This window comes from Amphiprion ocellaris, chromosome 9, assembly GCF_022539595.1.
Source record: "Amphiprion ocellaris isolate individual 3 ecotype Okinawa chromosome 9, ASM2253959v1, whole genome shotgun sequence".
NCBI classification, from domain to species: Eukaryota; Metazoa; Chordata; class Actinopteri; family Pomacentridae; genus Amphiprion; species Amphiprion ocellaris.
This window is the reverse complement of record NC_072774.1, coordinates 2,959,947-2,977,520: the sequence shown is the minus strand read 5'-3', so window position 1 is coordinate 2,977,520 and position 17,574 is coordinate 2,959,947. Positions and strand designations below refer to the sequence as shown.

At 38.9% G+C, this 17,574-nt stretch overlaps 2 protein-coding genes across 4 annotated transcripts; one reads left to right on the top strand and one right to left on the bottom strand.

Moving 5' to 3' along the window:
• Window positions 1–1,193: 1,193 nt before the first annotated feature.
• On the bottom strand, window positions 1,194–9,274 carry mlf2 (myeloid leukemia factor 2). 3 transcript variants are annotated; one of them, XM_023274146.3, is made up of 9 exons: window positions 8,750–9,274; window positions 7,675–7,689; window positions 7,477–7,588; window positions 7,357–7,392; window positions 6,094–6,159; window positions 5,877–6,005; window positions 5,483–5,642; window positions 4,125–4,329; window positions 1,194–1,645 (listed from the first exon to the last, which is right to left on the bottom strand). In XM_023274146.3, exons 1-9 carry the CDS (start codon window positions 8,791–8,793, stop codon window positions 1,642–1,644), a joined length of 771 nt encoding a protein of 256 aa, XP_023129914.1. In that variant the 5' UTR covers window positions 8,794–9,274; the 3' UTR covers window positions 1,194–1,641. The 3 variants fall into 3 exon arrangements, with proteins under 3 accessions (XP_023129914.1, XP_023129913.1, XP_023129915.1); XM_023274145.3 differs by having other exon boundaries at window positions 4,117–4,329; window positions 8,750–9,261; XM_023274147.3 differs by having other exon boundaries at window positions 4,117–4,329; window positions 6,106–6,159; window positions 8,750–9,245.
• A 1,278-nt stretch (window positions 9,275–10,552) lies between these two features.
• Window positions 10,553–16,409, top strand: cdc42l (cell division cycle 42, like). The gene is made up of 6 exons (XM_023295278.3): window positions 10,553–10,687; window positions 12,226–12,330; window positions 12,404–12,476; window positions 12,556–12,665; window positions 13,834–14,031; window positions 15,706–16,409. The coding sequence occupies exons 2-6, from the start codon at window positions 12,226–12,228 to the stop codon at window positions 15,793–15,795; spliced, it is 576 nt and encodes a 191-aa protein (XP_023151046.1). The 5' UTR covers window positions 10,553–10,687; the 3' UTR covers window positions 15,796–16,409.
• Window positions 16,410–17,574: the final 1,165 nt, after the last annotated feature.

Here is a 17,574-nt window from a genome sequence, read left to right as displayed (position 1 = left end):
GCTGCTGCAGGGAGGCTTTAAAAATAGTCACACATGTAATTAGAGATACTTCAGGAGCTCACTGAGGGAGAAATTTATAAAAAACACAAAGTTCCTCATCGGCTGAGACGCCTACATTTATGTTCTGGACGTCGCATGACCTGCAGACACGGAAGAACGCAGAGGAACATGGAGCAACATGGAGAAACATGGTGGAACACAGAGCAACATGGTGGAACACGAAGCAACATGGTGGAACACGAAGCAACATGGTGGAACACGAAGCAACATGGAAGAACATGAAGCAACATGGAGGACATAGATGAACATGGAGGAACACGTAAGAACACAGCAACATGGAGGAACATGGAGCAACATGGTGGAACACGGAGCAACATGGTGGAACACGGAGCAACATGGAGGAACATGGAGCAACATGGTGGAACACGGAGCAACATGGTGGAACACGGAGCAACATGGAGGAACATGGAGCAACATGGTGGAACATGCAAGAACATGGAGCAACATGGAGGAACATGGAGCAACATGGTGGAACATGCAAGAACATGGAGCAACATGGAGGAACATGGAGCAACATGGTGGAACACGGAGCAACATGGTGGAACACGGAGCAACATGGTGGAACACAAAAAATCAAGGAGCAACATGCAGGAACATGGAGGAACACGTAAGAACATGGAGCTACATGCAGGAACCCGTAAGAATACGGAGGAACATGGAGGAACATGTAAGAACAGCACAACTGAATCCTGCGTTCAGAAGAACCATATCAACAGATTCACAGTCATTCAAGACCCAACAACCAGAAGGCAAAGATCCAAATAAAACTTATTTAGGTGCAAAAATAAACAGATTAAACTTTTAAACTCTGAGCAGTTTCTCATTTTAACTGACTGTGGTTCATTTTTCATCTAAAATCCTGCAGCTCTGTGGAACCAGAACATGAAGAGGACTCCGAATGACGGAAATCATTATTTCTTTGACAAAAATGTAAAACAAAAACTCGTCAAACATGTTTCTAGTGTCCACAGTCGCCACCAACACAGTTCATACTACAGACATTTACATTTATTCAAAGTTTCCTCGTCTCTTCCAAAATCTGGTTCCTTTTTGGCAGATTTTAAAAGATTTTTCTTGTCAAACCTTCTGGCCGGTATAATCAGAGAATTAAACAACACGTCAACACAGACACCTTCTGCATTTATCTAACAATGTTTAATGAACTTTTATTTAGTTAATTAGTTAACAGTATACAATTCAATTCACCGACACACTAGTGTCTTCACAAACATAAATTGGACTGTACAGCAGATGTACTGTATACTGAGCACTTTAGTGCAGCGGGCAAAGACACATGTCAAGTCTGAAATGAGTATTTCTATATAAAGTGAGTGTAGTTATGCCTGCGTACAGGAGTCTGTATGTGTGTAACAGTAGAAGCTGTGATGTAGCTACAGGTGGAGGTGTGTGTGTGTGTGTGTGTGTGTGTGTTATATGTGGCTCATGTACAGACAGTCCAGTCATATCAAACATTTACGACGGCAGCTGTGACGATCATCAACTTCCGTCTTCAGCGTGGTTCACAGCTTTGGGGAAATCTTCCCTCAACTCCTTCCATCGGTCGCCTCCTCGCTGAGCGGTTCACCTGCAGGGACAACGAACCGCCAGAGGTCATCACACCTGGATATTCTGTTTAAACCTGGTTCTGGATTTAAAACCACACAGAGTCGAGTTTAACTCCAGCTGATGCAGCGCTCAAAGATGAGTTTAAATCGATAATTATTCTATTAATACTGAACACTTTTGCACTCGACAGACTGAAAATAAAAATCCTATTGCGTCTGCGCTGCCTGTAGACACCCTGGTCCTATTATCACACTAGAACTTACTCTAAGGTTCTTATCCAGGTTGTTTTCTCCTTCTTGTTTTGGATCTACTCTCAGATGTGCAGCGCTTTGGATAAAAGCGTCTGATAAATGAAACTGTAGAATTGTAATATGATCAGGAGTGAAAATATTTATTCTGAGTTTCACACTTTGACTTTATGGAGACTCTGTCAGGTGGAGGTCGTACAACAGGAGGTTCTGGTAGTTTTATACTGTGAAGTCCGTCTCAAGAACCGTCAGACCTCACTGGCAGCCTCAGAGAACCTGCAGCCTCAGAAGAATCTGCAGCCTCAGAGAACCTGCAGCCTCAGAGAACCTGCAGCCTCAGAAGAATCTGCAGCCTCAGAAGAACCTGCAGCCTCAGAGAACCTGCAGCCTCAGAAGAACCTGCAGCCTCAGAAGAACCTGCAGCCTCAGAGAAACTGCAGCCTCAGAAGAACCTGCAGCCTCAGAGAACCTGCAGCCTCAGAGAACCTGCAGCCTCAGAAGAACCTGCAGCCTCAGAGAACCCGCAGCCTCAGAAGAACCCGCAGCCTCAGAGAACCTGCAGCCTCAGAAGAACCTGCAGCCTCAGAGAACCTGCAGCCTCAGAGAACCTGCAGCCTCAGAAGAACCTGCAGCTTCAGAGAACCTGCAGCCTCAGAAGAATCTGCAGCCTCAGAAGAACCTGCAGCCTCAGAGAAACTGCAGCCTCAGAAGAACCTGCAGCCTCAGAGAACCTGCAGCCTCAGAGAACCTGCAGCCTCAGAAGAACCTGCAGCCTCAGAGAACCTGCAGCCTCAGAAGAACCTGCAGCCTCAGAGAACCCGCAGCCTCAGAAGAACCCGCAGCCTCAGAGAACCCGCAGCCTCAGAAGAACCTGCAGCCTCAGAGAACCTGCAGCCTCAGAGAACCTGCAGCCTCAGAGAACCTGCAGCCTCAGAGAACCTGCAGCCTCAGAAGAACCTGCAGCTTCAGAGAACCTGCAGCCTCAGAAGAATCTGCAGCCTCAGAGAACCTGCAGCCTCAAAAGAACCTGCAGCCTCAGAGAACCTGCAGCTTCAGCTCCACCAAGTCGGTTACTGCTGGAAACTCAGACTAGTAAACACTTGAACCAGCTGTTCCTGCTCCAGACAGCGACTCCAGAAGAAGCTGCAGCTTCAGAAGAACCTGCCGCTTCAGAGAACCTGCAGCTTCAGAGAATCCAGACAGCGACTCCAGAAGAAGCTGCTGCTTGAACCTGAGCAGCTCCGACAACGTGGACTTCACAGCTGATGAGAGGAGGTAAAGCTGCTGTTCATCTGTTCAATGATCAACAACACTGACTGGTTTTACACTGTGCGGTTAATGTAGAAGCTTTAGACTGGACTATTGAAGGACTGTTGGACACTGAAGGAACATGGATGAAAGTGGAAAGATGTCACCTGAGATAGGCTCCTCCCCCTGTGACCCGCTGCAGGTACAACTAACGGACGGACGATGATCCACGAATAAAAACAACAGAAAATGTCTAAATGTAGAATTCCACTGACCTCTTTCCAAAATAAAACCTAAAACTCTAATATGAGTCAAACTAAACACAACTCAATATCATCACCTCCTTCAAAATAAAGTTGACAGTGAATTCACTGTTTTTGGAGGTGGTCAAGTGAGCAGCTTTTTGTTGTTTCAGTAAAGTGTTAAAACACTTTAACTTCAGATACATAAAGGAATTAAACATGTTCTATTTCTGCCTTATTTTATGTCTCAAAAAGAATGAAACCTGAAGAGCTTCACTTGTTTTTCACTGTTCTGTACTGAAATTCAGCCAATATTCTTTAAACTGAAGCTGAACAGAAAATATTCATTTGAGGTTTTTCTAAAAGATATGTGATCTAAATTTTTAAAGTTTCAGGTTAATATTCACTGTGTAATAGATTTAAAACGTGTGATGGATCATTACCATGTCAAAATATTACCTGCTTTACATTCTAATGTAAAGATATAAACTGTTTTATTACTACATTTTTAAATGTACTTAAATTAGTAAAGTAATAAAAGTAAAAGTCCAATAATTGTCGTAAAACATAATAAACATCCTTCCTGGCTCAGCATCACACATTCTGCAGTCAACTTAAATAAAGTAATAAAAAGAAAAATAAATTGGGTTCTGCGTAAATGATCCTGAACTGCAGCTTCTGTGATTTTTGAATTGAGAAAGTACTAACATTAATACTAAAACCAGTACTACTACTAATAAAGCGTGTCGTACCTCCTCACCAGTCGTAGCGTGGGCGGGTCTGGGGCTGGCGGTGTCTCGGGGACTCGTGTCGGTGGCCCGGCGGCGGCGTGGAGCTCGGGGCGGCAGTCAGCGCCAGCTGCTGACCTGCTGCTCGTCGGTCCCGGCCGTAGTCCAGCGCTCGGTTTGGAGGAACGTACCTGCCTGCCTCCCTCCTCCACTCCTCATCGAACGCTGCAGCCTCACCTGAGAACGGATGCAGTGTTTACCGCCTCAGGTAACAATCAGTTCTTCAGTAACATTTCAAAATAAAAGCTGAACTTCTTGAACTCTGAAACTGTTTTGACTGTTTCACACCTTTCTGCTCTTATTTTAATCATTAGAACGAAACACACATCACTTATTTGTCATTTTCACAACAGTCTCAGTTATTCAGACTGTTTATATCAAGAGAACAAACTTCTTGTGTTCTTACATGTCTGTCAATATAAACTGCTGCAGCACTGATCTCTTTCAGAACTGTGAGGGGAGACAGCCTGGATTCTAGAAATATCAGAATCACGATGGAGGGAAACTGAATTAGAAACAGGAAAATATGTGATTAATGGAAATAATTGTCATTATTTCAGTGTTCAGCTACAGCAGCCCTCATTCAGAGGTGGAAAATAAGGAATATTTTGTGTATATTTTTTAATACAAAGCTCAAAGTAATATCGGATATACGCTACCATTCAAAAGTTTGGGGTCACCCAGATAATTCCATGTTTTCATGAAAACTCCCACTTTTATCCATGTACTAACATAACTGCACAAGGGTTTTCTAATCATCAATGAGCCTTTCAACACCATTAGCTAACACAATGTAGCATTAGAACACAGGAGTGATGGTTGCTGGAAATGTTCCTCTGTACCCCTATGGAGATATTCCATTAAAAATCAGCCGTTTCCAGCTACAACAGTCATTTACCACATTAACTATGTCAAGACTGAATTTATCATTCATTTAATGTTATCGTCATTGAAAAAAACTGCTTTTCTTTGAAAAATAAGGACATTTCTAAGTGACCCCAAACTTTTGAATGGTAGTGCACGTTGCACACATTTATTAATATCTATGAAACGTCTGCGGTACATAAATAATTAACAAGAAGAGCTCATGATCAAACCAAACCAGAGTGATAAACACTGGTTCAAATCTGAGTTATAAACTGTATTAAACAGTTGTTTTATCAGAAACAACTGTTAAAAAGGTCAAATTGTGCAGATTCACTCGACGTGTGACTGCAGTAAAAACTTGGAGAAGAAGGGATGTAAATGTAAACACTGTCTGAGGTTCTCTCAGGGTTAAATTAGCGTTAAATTTACGTTCGCAGGTCAGCTGACCACAGCACTGACTCACTCTCATCGAGGTTGATGTAGTCTTGTCGTTCCTCGCGGTCTCCGGTGCGGCGGTTCCGTGAACGCTCCATGATGTGTGCTCGATCCCCGATGTGGTGTCCGATGGCGAGACGCTCAAGGCCGCTTTCGCTGTCCCTCATGGACTGTCGCGTCTCACGGATCTGCAGAAGGAAGGTTAGAGTCACTGGAAGCTTCAGTCTGGATGAAGGCTGAAATATTCACACTACACAATGTGTTCACTGGTGAGAACATCGGTCAACAATTCTACATTTCTGCTTTTAGTAGAGTAGATCCAATACCAGCAAGGATCTAGTGAGGAGAAAACAACCTGGATAAGAGCCATAACTAGTACTGCAACCAGTACTAACCCACTCTAACCAGCACTAACTACGTACCCCTCCAGGGCCCGTTCTCGTGGCGCTGGTTTGCTGGTAGACTTTGGGAGCTCCGATGTCTCCGGACGAGTAGGAGATCACTGTGGAGGAGGAGAACGTCTGGCAGTTTGGAGAACCAGACATTCTTTCCTACGAGGAGGAAAACAAGAGGCTCTGTTCAGACACAGCTTTCAGTCGTGACGGTAAATCATTTCTGTTGATTTGAACAATAACTCACAGAAGCGCTCACCATGTTTTCCATCATCTCTCCCATCATTCCAAACATGTCCATGAAGCCTCCACCCTGAAACATTCACAAGATCCTCGGATCAAACTTTAACTAGTGGAGTCTAAAACAAACTCAAACAATGCACTGAAACAGTTTTTGTTGGCAGAAGAACAACATAAGGAATCACAATCTTTAACCCTCTGAACCCTAAACAGCTTCTCAGTGTCTTTATCTCCATCTATTTTAACTCTCTGTGGTTCATGTTTCAATACAAAGTCCCACAGCTCTGTGGAACCAGAACATGAAGAAGGAGAGAGAACTCAGAAATGTCTTCTGTCAGTAGGATTCAGTTAGAATGACGGAAAAAAGTTTACTTTCTTGGATTATTTATTCAACAAAAATTAGTAAAATCCTGGAACCGACGTGTTTCCACAGATGTTAAAACTCTGGACCTAATGTTGTCTCTTCATACTGCAGGGTTAGATAATCTACTGTAGGGTTAAGGTTAGATAATCTACTGTAGGGTTAAGGTTAGGTTAGATAATCTACTGTACGGTTAAGGTTAGATCATCTACGGTAGAGTTAAGGTTAGGGTTAAGGTTAGATAATCTACTGTAGGGTTAAGGTTAGATAATCTACTGTAGGGTTAAGGTTAGGTTAGATAATCTACTGTACGGTTAAGGTTAGATCATCTACGGTAGAGTTAAGGTTAGGGTTAAGGTTAGATAATCTACTGTAGGGTTAAGGTTAGATCATCTACTGTAGGGCTAAGGGTAGGGTTAGAAAATCTACTGTAGGGTTAAGGTTAGATAATCTACTGTAGGCTTAAGGTTAGGGTTGGATAATCTGCTGTAGGGTTAAGGTAAGATAATCTAGTGTAGGGTTAAAGTTAGGGTTAGATAATCTACTGCAGCGGAGTCACTCTTGGAGAACCAGTTGTACTGACGAGGGAAGAATCATCAGCTTTTTATTGGATCTAATGCAAATGCTGTATTTCAGAGATAGATTTTTAAAGAAGACATGTCAAAAAAGAGCATTTATTGTCCAGTTTCTGTACGAAAAATTGTGTCATTTTGGTGACTTTTTAAAGTTTTGGGGTTCTAAGCATTAAAACGGTTTTTAAAAAAAGCCACTGATTCCCTACAAGGTGCTCACCTGTTCACACCTCATCTCCACAGATATGTGGTGGAATAGTTCGTGTGTTTTATGTAAACCTGATAGACTTTCCAACTCACAATTCCTATTTCTTTGATTATTGAAGCTGCTACTCACCATTCCCATCATGCCAAATGGAGCCAGTGGACCAGCCTAGAAAATAAACGTACATTTAAAACACCAAAACTTAAAAAAATACAACAAATAAATGTGCGGTAGTTGAACGCAGGATCGTACCTGTCTGCGAGGTGCACGATGTGGCTGCATCTGGGGGGCGAGAGGAAAAGGATCCATCCCGAAGGGTCCAAACAGACTCCTCATCTGCTGCCGGTGAGCTGCAAACGGATCCCTGCAGGAAATCACACGTTTTTATCAGTTTCTGTTGTGTATGCTTCATGTGAATTGACTGAGTGTGTCGGTGTGAAATATACTCACATAGGGGAGGGTAATCTGAAACATACAGGGAGGAAACCTGGTCAGCTTTATCATGTACGGGATATCTGACAGTATTTATGCACAGCAGCTTATTGTATTATGTGTGTATTAGTTATATACATTGGTTTTATTTGACTTTATATTCTTTTTATCTCGTGTTCTGTTTTCTTTAATTTTTTTTTGTGAATACAGCATTCCTGAGCTGCATGCGTTGAGTTTTGTGCAGGTTTTCTGCTAAAAATAAAGATTCAACTGCAAAAAAAAAACCCAGTTGTAAGTAAATATTTCAGCAATAGAAACCAATTCTGTGTTTAAATCAGCCGCACAACACTCCACATGGAGACTAGATGCACAGATCCGAATGAATCCAAATATAAAAACTATCCTGTTGTCTTTTGTCAGAGTTACACCAAACTGCTGTTTTCTTTTTTTATAAAAACTGATTTTATTTTATCTGCAGATGCACTCCTCCTCTACATAATCACCCCAGTCCTTCTAGAATGATTAATTATATCCATTCAAGTCGTTTGCAGACATTTGCAGTATTTTGTCAATATATAACCACAGAAAAACAACATTTTTTTTCCATGGTGCAGCATCAGATTACTCCTAAACCGGTAATGAAATGCAAATCAGAATATTTAACATTCTAAACTGAGGTTAATAAATAGTGAAACTGGTGTTTTTGTGTCTTTTTTTAACTACAAACAGTGATGACTTCAATAAAATGCTGTTCTTTCACACTAATAATGAGCCTGTGTGTGTGTTAGAGATGAAGACTCCCACTTTCCGAGGAATGTTAGTGAAAAAAAATCACAATTAATTAAATGATAATGTCATCTATGACCACACTGATTTACTATATATAAGCTAATATTAAACCTGCTGCTGACGGATGAACCAGATTGTGCTCTACACTGACAGCTTCTTTTTGTTATTGTCTGCCATCATGGAGGAGCTCAGTAGGCCACAGCTGGTTCCAGCTACCTGCCTCAAGGTAACGGAACCACCTGACTGGACCTGAAGCATCAGGTTTAAAAAGCACTGACAGGCGACACATGCTGTAAAAACTCACATCATGAAGGGGTCTTCGTCAACGTCATTCAAGAACCGAAACATGCTCGGTGGTTCCGCTCAGCTGGCTGATGCTAGCCAGCTAACAGCTAAGTAAACAGCCGATTCTTCACGGAGCCAACCGGATAAAAATCTAAACGGGCACAACGGGGCGCCTTCGACCGTCTTCTTCACCAGAACACCGAACCATAAACTAACGTTCAGCACCGTGGCGGACAGCTGAAAGTCTGAGCAGACCGCAGATTGCAGAAACCTGGAGCCAACATCAAGACGGAAGTCAGCTCTGTGACAAAGGGAAGCAGCGAGGCTAACGCGTTAGCATCGAGCTAACGGCTGTCACCGCACCGCTTTATGCAATATTAAATAAATAACGAGTTAGCAACGGGAGCTAACGGCTAACACTGCGCTGGTCGATTTAATAATAAATAAATAACAACTTAGCATCCGAGCCAATGACTGTCACCGTACCGCTTTAGTCAATACGAAATAAATAACAAGTTAGCATCAGCGCTAACGGCTAACACTACGCGGCTTTGTTCAATATTAAATCAATTACAAATTAGCATCCGAGCTAACAGCTAACACTGTACCACTTCATTTAATATTAAATAGCACGTTAGCATCGGAGCTAAAGGCTGACGCTGGCAGCGTGGTTTCTCAGAATGATGCAGCTACACGGACATGTATGAATGGAAATAAATATTTCTATGAAATTAATGCATATTTTATGACAAAATGACAAAACATTCCTGTTGAATAAACGAATAAATAAAGGAATAATCTCATGACTAAATAGCTAAAATAAGCAATAAATTAAGAAATATTCCTCTGAAATAAATTCTTATGAATGCAAACGAATACAAAAATATAACTAACAAATGTTCCTAATAAACAAACAAACAGAAATATATACATAAATGCAAATATTGAAAACTATATGGAGCAAATAAAGGCAAAGAGAGATAAAACGTGAGAGAATATAACATGGACACTTTAAATGATTAAAAAGAACCGAAAAGTGACAACATCAACAAAAACTATTACATTTAACTCATAAAAGTACATAGATAACTTATGCAATAACTGTTTCTTTGAAATTAATATTTTATGAAACAAGATAAATGATAAAACATTCCTGTTGAATAAATGAATAAATGAAGGAATAATCTCATGACTAAATAGCTAAATAAATAAACGAAATAAATTCTTAAATATACACTTGAATATAAAAATCGAATAAACATATATGAGTGTTTATTAATAAATAATTTATTCATATTTTAATAAATACTAAATTAATAAATATGTTATTATATTCAATAATAAATTATTATTATAAATATATATATAATGTGATTTAATATATATATATATATATATATATATATATGATTTATAATGTGATATAATTTCTAAATACTTATCAATGTCACTGTAAAATAAATATGTGCGGATGTGTATGTATACAGGGGTATATATATATATATATATGTGTGCGTGCGTGTGTGTGTGTGTGTGTGTGTGTGTGTGTGTGTGTGTGTGTGTGTGTGTGTGTGTGTGTGGCTTTTTACATGTATGTATTGGATGTATGTAGAATAATTTTTTGTTTTTGTTTTTTATCAGTCCGATGGCAAGCTTTTTGCATCGAAATTTCAGTCATGATGTGCACCAAGTATGTTCTAGTTGACAATAAAGTGGCTATTCTATTCTATTCTATTCTATTCTATTCTATTCTATTCTATTCTATTCTATTCTATTCTAGTCTAGTCTAGTCTAGTCTAGTCTATTCTAGTCTAGTCTATGTGTCTTGTGTCCAGCAGGCGGCGCTGTTTACATTCTGCAGCTGGGACTGAGGCTCGTCTGATCTGCGGCTGCGCACAAAGAATTGCGATACCCAAACCCGGATGTAACCAACGCCTAACCTGTCGGAGGAAGTACGGTGAGTAAAGTGACAAAAAAACTGTGTTAAACTACTAGTTATGCTTAGTCAACTGTGTGGGAATCATTTAACAGAGGTCAGTAATAAGCTAAAGCTTTTACTGCGGCGAGGCTGTGTTTGTTGGTTTGTAAATCCGAGTTGTGTTAAAGTTTAATTCAGTGCTGCTAACATCCCATCAGGATGTAATGAAGCTGCTTCTCACATGTTCGGTTGTTTTACTTTTATTAAATCGAACAGAAGTGGGTTTAATTAGTGGGAAAATTAACCTAGAACTAACATTTCCTCTCTCCATCAGTCTGAGTTAACTCCTTAAATAGCTCCTCTTTAAAGGCACAGGATAAACTGCTGCTTGTATGTTGGTCCTAACTTCATATTTCAGGTATTTGTGGTTAAAGTTACAGCAGGTTTCAGATTAGTTTATCCGGTAAAACAGTCAGAAAGAGCCTCTGAATGCCGCTAAGCTTCTCCTTTAGCAGCTCCGGTATGAAGACAATGCGGAAGTGATTGTCTGTCATTAATATTTTTCTGTTCGCACATGTAGAAACAAGCCTCATAGAGAGAAAACGTTTCTTATTCCTGCCTCATCTGAACCCTGAAACACCACAAAGCTAAACTGATGCTGAAGCGCATTAAAGCTGAAAAAACATCAAGTTTAGAAGAACTATCCAGAAACTTTTTTATCTGAGAATCTAAACAGCTGTCAGGTCTGAGTTGATCTGTTCTTTGGTTTGTCTGAAGCCTTTAATGCAAGGGTGTCAAACATGCGACCAGCGGGCCAAAACCGGCCCTCCAGAGGGTCCAATTGGGCCCACTTTGTAAAGTGTCAAAATTAAAGAGAAGACATTAACTGCAGGTTGTAAATTTGTAAAACTATAAATTTCAAATAATGTCTAGACCATGACAAGTTGTTTTGATCTTAAAGTGAAATACTATATTGTTCTTTTGTCATTTTTGTAATATTTTGTCTTGTTTTTGTTGCTTTTTGTCCTTTTTGTCAGACTTTTGTCGTTTGTCTCATGTTTTTGTCGTTTTGTTTCTCATCCAAACCTGTTAGTCTGTTTTTGAGTAATGTTGCTAACAGACAGACAGACAGACAGACAAACGTGTGCTGATCGTCACATAACTCTGCTGAGGCTCCGTCTTCTTGCCGGGCTAATTAATTACTTTCTATGACTGCCTCATACAAAATGTTTGTGTTAAATTATTGATTAGTTATCAAACTATTTCATTATTTTTTTTTTTATTTATTTACTTTTCAAGAAAAAAGTCCAATTTTTGCTTCTTCAGTGTCAGAATTTATTGCTTTCTTACTGAGTTTTTACTGACGGACAAAAATTACAAGATTTGAAGGTGTCAAGTGTAAACTTTTCTTTTTTACATTTCATATAATCTGAACAAATAATGGATTAATCAAAATAATAATCTGCAGATGATCATTTAAAACAGTGTTTGTCCAGACATCCTTGAGCGTCTTGATGCTGCTGTGTTTCTGACTGATTGTGTGTTTTTGTGATGTTTCCTTCTTTGTGCGTCTCCAGATGCAGACTATAAAGTGTGTGGTGGTCGGAGACGGAGCTGTAGGTAAAACCTGCCTGCTGATCTCCTACACAACCAACAAGTTCCCCTCAGAATACGTCCCGACGGTGAGAAGCCGTGATGAAAGTCTGTCAGTAAAAAGCTCTCTGGTGGTTTTAAACGTTAGCGTGTGTTTTTCAGGTGTTTGATAACTATGCAGTGACAGTGATGATCGGAGGAGAGCCGTATACGCTCGGCCTGTTTGACACAGCAGGTAAAACTCTTCAAACGTCTCTTTTCCTTCTGGTTTGTGCCACTGAGTCGCTAACAGAAAACCTCGCTTGTGTTTTCAGGTCAGGAGGATTATGACAGACTGCGACCGCTCAGTTACCCTCAAACTGACGTCTTCCTCGTTTGTTTTTCTGTCGTCTCTCCATCTTCATTTGAAAACGTCAAGGAAAAGGTCAGTTTCTACATATTTTATCGACTGATGGGGAGCTAAGATCAGAACTTTTGAAGTTGTTAGACATTTACAGCCATTCAAACACCCAAGATGGTCAACTTACTCTCACTGGACGCATGAAAACAGACATCTGACAAGCTGGAAGGAGACAACGTTTGTCTTTTGTACTGAAAAATGATGATTAATTTGTGTCAGATATGTTTGATAATGGAGCAGATACACTGTTTGGGATCGAAATTTGCTCTGTAATAGTTATAGTTGCTCTACATTAGTTAAAGTTGCTCTATATTAATTGAAGTTGCTCTATATTAGTTAACGTTGCTCTATATTAATTGAAGTTGCTCTATATTAGTTAAAGTTGCTCTGTGTTATTTAAAATTGCTCAGAAATTAGTTAAAATTGCTCTAAATGAATTGAAGTTGCTCAAAAATGAGTTAATGTTGCTCTATATTAGTTAAAGTTGCTCTAAATCTCTTGTTAAGACGCACCTTTTCTCCCTGGCTTTTTAATCATCAGATGTGCTGAATATGCTATTTTATTTGCATAGTATAATTTATGTTTTTATTTTATTTTTATGACTTTGCTAATTTTAAAGTATGTGTCATCTTTTAGTGTATTTTATTGTTGTGAAGCACTTTGGGCTTTTTTAGTTGTAAATGTGCTATATAAATAAAGTTGACATTGACATTGACATAAATGAGCTAAAATTACTCTATATTAGTTAAAGTTGCTCTATATTAGTCAAAGTTGCTCTATATTAGTCAAAGTTGCTCTAAAAGAGTTAAAGTTGCTTTATATTAGTTAAAGTTGCTCTATAATAGTTAAAGTTGCTCTAAAAGAGTTAAAGTTGCTCTAAAAGAGTTAAAGTTGCTCTAAAAGAGTTAAAGTTGCTCTACGTTTCCAGCTAGAATAGTCATTTACCACATTAACAATATCTAGACTGGATTTATCATTCATTTAATGTTAACTTCATTGAGAAAAAATGATTTTCTTTCAAAAATAAGGACATTTCTAAGTGACCTCAAACTTTTGAACGGTGGTAAAAATGTGATGTTCATCTTCAAATTGAGAATTATTACAACTGTGTGCAGAAATGAATGAATTGAAATGTGTGATGGACAACAAGCAGGAGAGTTTTTCCTGTAACCTGTGGTGTCTGTCTGGTCAGTGGGTTCCAGAGATCTCCCACCACTGTCCCAGCACACCTTTCCTGCTGGTGGGAACTCAGATGGACCTGAGAGACGACAGCAACACGGTGGAGAAACTGGCCAAGAACAAGCAGAGACCTCTGCAGCAGGAGAGCGGAGACAAACTGGCCCGGGAGCTGAAGGCGGTGAAATACGTCGAGTGTTCTGCTCTCACACAGGTACACAAACACTTTTACTGAGATTTAAAACGCTTCAGGTCGACCTCTCAACATGCTGCAGCTCCGTGGAACCAGAACAACACAAAGGAGGAGCGAGAACTCAGAAATAAACAAGAAACCAGAGATTTATTTAAACATTTATGTTAAAGTAATATGGGGTTAAAATGTTGCATTTTGCTTCATCTCCTCCAAACCAAAAGATTTATGTCTACAAAAAGTGGAGTAAAAAATCAAAAGTATGTTCATATTAAAAAGTATATTAGTTCTATTTGTGGAACAATTTAAACTCTGCTTGGATCAGATGATCTGCTGAGAGTTTAGTTGATCTACAACTTGTCAAAGCTGCTCAGTTATCAATGAAAACAACTTTCTTTTCATTTCTGCGACCAAATATTTCATATTAAAGTACTCTACAGGATTAGCTTTGTGTTATTCTGATCTGCAGCTACACGTGGTTCAGAAAAAAACAAAATTCACTACTGTATTATCAGTTTTTTATATTCTACATTGAAATATTAAATACTGATTTAAATAATAAAGGTTAAATAGATTTTTTCTCTCATTAAATCTGTTTGAACAACAATATCTGGAGAACTATTCAAGATAAAAACCTGAAATTTACAGTTTTTTCTCATCATGTCACTGATTCAGAATCTGAAATATTGAGTATATTATTAAGTATAAAAGGTTCAGTTTGCTCCTCCAGCCTAGAAAATGGGTCTTAAAATCAAAAACATGTCCACATTTTTACAATTATATCAATGTATTTGTGTGTTTTAACTCCAGAACTCTGCTTGAATCAGTTATTTACCAATATTTTAGGTTCTGTGGTTCAACTTGTTCAATCATTTGACACTAAATCTTCTTTAATGACCCAGTATTTCATATTAAAGTATTCTACGTGATTAGTTTTGTATTATTATGACCTTCAGCTAAGTATGGTTCAGAAAATATCACTTCTGATTATCAGCTTTTTATGTTAGAGCTCAAAGATGGAACTTTTCATAATGGATTCAGTGTTTTTTTTCTTAATTCAACTCAGTCATAATCAGAGATTATTTGATCTACTGTCCAATATTATAGATTCTGAATCAATGACATGATGAGAAGTAAGAGAGAAAATTTCATGTTTTTATCTTTAATAGTCCCTCAGATGTTGTTGTTCAGACTCTAATTTCAGTGAAATAACAAAACTATTAAATAAATTAAATTGTCTAGATATCTTTATAAATATCTATATTTTATGATACAAATCAGAGATAAAATTATATTTCTTGTCCTTAGTGACTTGAAACTTTGTAAAATTACTCAAGAAGTGTCTAAAATGACACTAAAATTGTAAATAAAAGGACACTAAGTTCGCCTTAAATGACTCAAAACTCATCCACAAGGACTCAACACAAAATCTGTTTTTTCATATTGCATCTCAGCCATAATCAGAGAATACTGATCTACTGTCCAGTATTACAGATTCTGAATCAGTGACATGATGAGAAATAACAGAGAAAATTTCATGTTTTTATCTCCAACAGTTCCTCAGATGTTGTTCAAACAGATTAAATGTGAGAAAAAACCTCTCGGGGAACTTTATAAATATCCGTAGTTTGAGATTAAAGATTTTAATAGAACATGTTTGCTAATCAGCAGCTTCTTCTTCTTCTCTTTGTTCTCCAGCGAGGACTGAAGAACGTGTTCGACGAGGCCATCCTGGCAGCCCTGGAGCCTCCGGAGATCAAACCCAAGAAGAAATGCGTTCTGCTATAGAACCCCGTCGGCCTCGGGTGGTTCTGATCCGTTTGCAGAGAAAAGGACAAACCAAAGGGGAGGTTCACTGAGATGTTCTGATGGTGCCTTCAGGCTGCGCAAATACAGTCGGTATGTTCTCAAGCTTTTAGCCTGCAGTGTTCTGTTTAAGTTCTGGTGGGGCCGGACCCCCCTGCCTGTCACGGTTCTTCCATTTTTTTATAAGAATCTTCCTCTGTAAATTCTCCTGCTGTGTTTTTACTCTTCATGTCAGTGGTTCTTTGGACCTTCAGATCGATAATGAAGCTCAAGAGATTAAAACCAAACGGCCACTTTCTGCGCCGAGGCCCAGTTTCACCACTAGAGCTGGATCAGAACTTCTCTTTTACTCTTTTATGTGTATATTGTAAGAATTCTGTCGTGCTGTTTTGGGAAATATTAGAATTTTTTAAGGTTTTTATTTTTCACTTTGAAACTTGAGATTTTTTTTATTGCTGGACTTCCAACTCTCAGCGATGGATGATAGAACAGATCAAGGTGTAATATTTTAATAGAGACGATGAACTTTTCTAGGAAATTTCTGGGTGTTTGTAATCACAGGATGTTTTTAATAAAATGGTTTAACTGAAATGGAACACAGCCTGTTGATTTGTGTGTTTGAGGGGAAAAAACTTTGAAGTTTGCAGATCTCAACTATTTGATAAATCCCAACTATTATGATAATCGATTAATCACTTGGAGTATTTCTTTAAATCAAAAACTGTCTAAATGCTGTGATTTCAGCTTCTTCAATATAAATATTTTCTGGTTTCTTTTCTCTGACAGTAAACTGAAGGTCTTTGGACTAAACAAGACATTTGAGGAAAAACTGATCCACATTTTTTTTAATAAAAGTTATTGATGATCAGAAATCACGGCAGCATAGAATGTGTCCATTTAGTATCTACACTGCCTGTTTAGAAAAAAGTCCCCACTTGGATATAAATAAGCAAATAGTTAAGATCCTTCCATTGGATAATTACTGCAGTGATGAAACAACTTATTTAACCCTAGCTGATGCAGTGAGGAGCTTCTCATTTCTTAAATGTTGGAAGACATATCCTGTGGTCATGGAAAGGATGTTAATCTGTCTCAGAAGGGTCAAATTATTGACCTGCATCAAGCAAAGAAAACAACTAAGGAGATGAAACTACTAAAATCTGGTTAAGAACCGTCCAATGCATTATTAAAACCTGAAGGATAGTGGAGAACCATCACCTTCCAGGAACAAACTCTTAGATGATCATAGGAAATCAACAGTAGAACTCACATCTATGTTTAATAGTCAAAGTAAGAACATTTCCACATGAAGGGAACTCAAAGGATTGGGACTAAACAGCTGTAGCTCTAAGAAAACCACTGATCAGTGAGACTAATCAGAAAAAAAGGCTTCAGTTTGTTATGTAGCATAAAGATTGGACTCTGGATCAATGGAAGAAGGTCATGTGGTCTGATGAGTCCAGATTTACCCTGTTCCAGAGTGATGGGGGCATCAGGGTAAGAAGAGAGGTGGATGAAGTGATGCCCTCATCATGTCTAGTAACTACCAGCCTGTGGGGGTTAGAGTTATGATCTGGGGTTGGTCAGGTTCAGCAACGTTATGTTCCCAAAGAATGAGGTCAGCTGATACCTGAAGATACTGAATGACCAGGTCTTTCCATCAGTGGAGTTTTTCTTCCCTGATGACATGGACATGGTCCAAGACGATGATGCCAGGATTCATGGGTTCACATTGAGAATGAGTGGATCAGGGAGCATGAG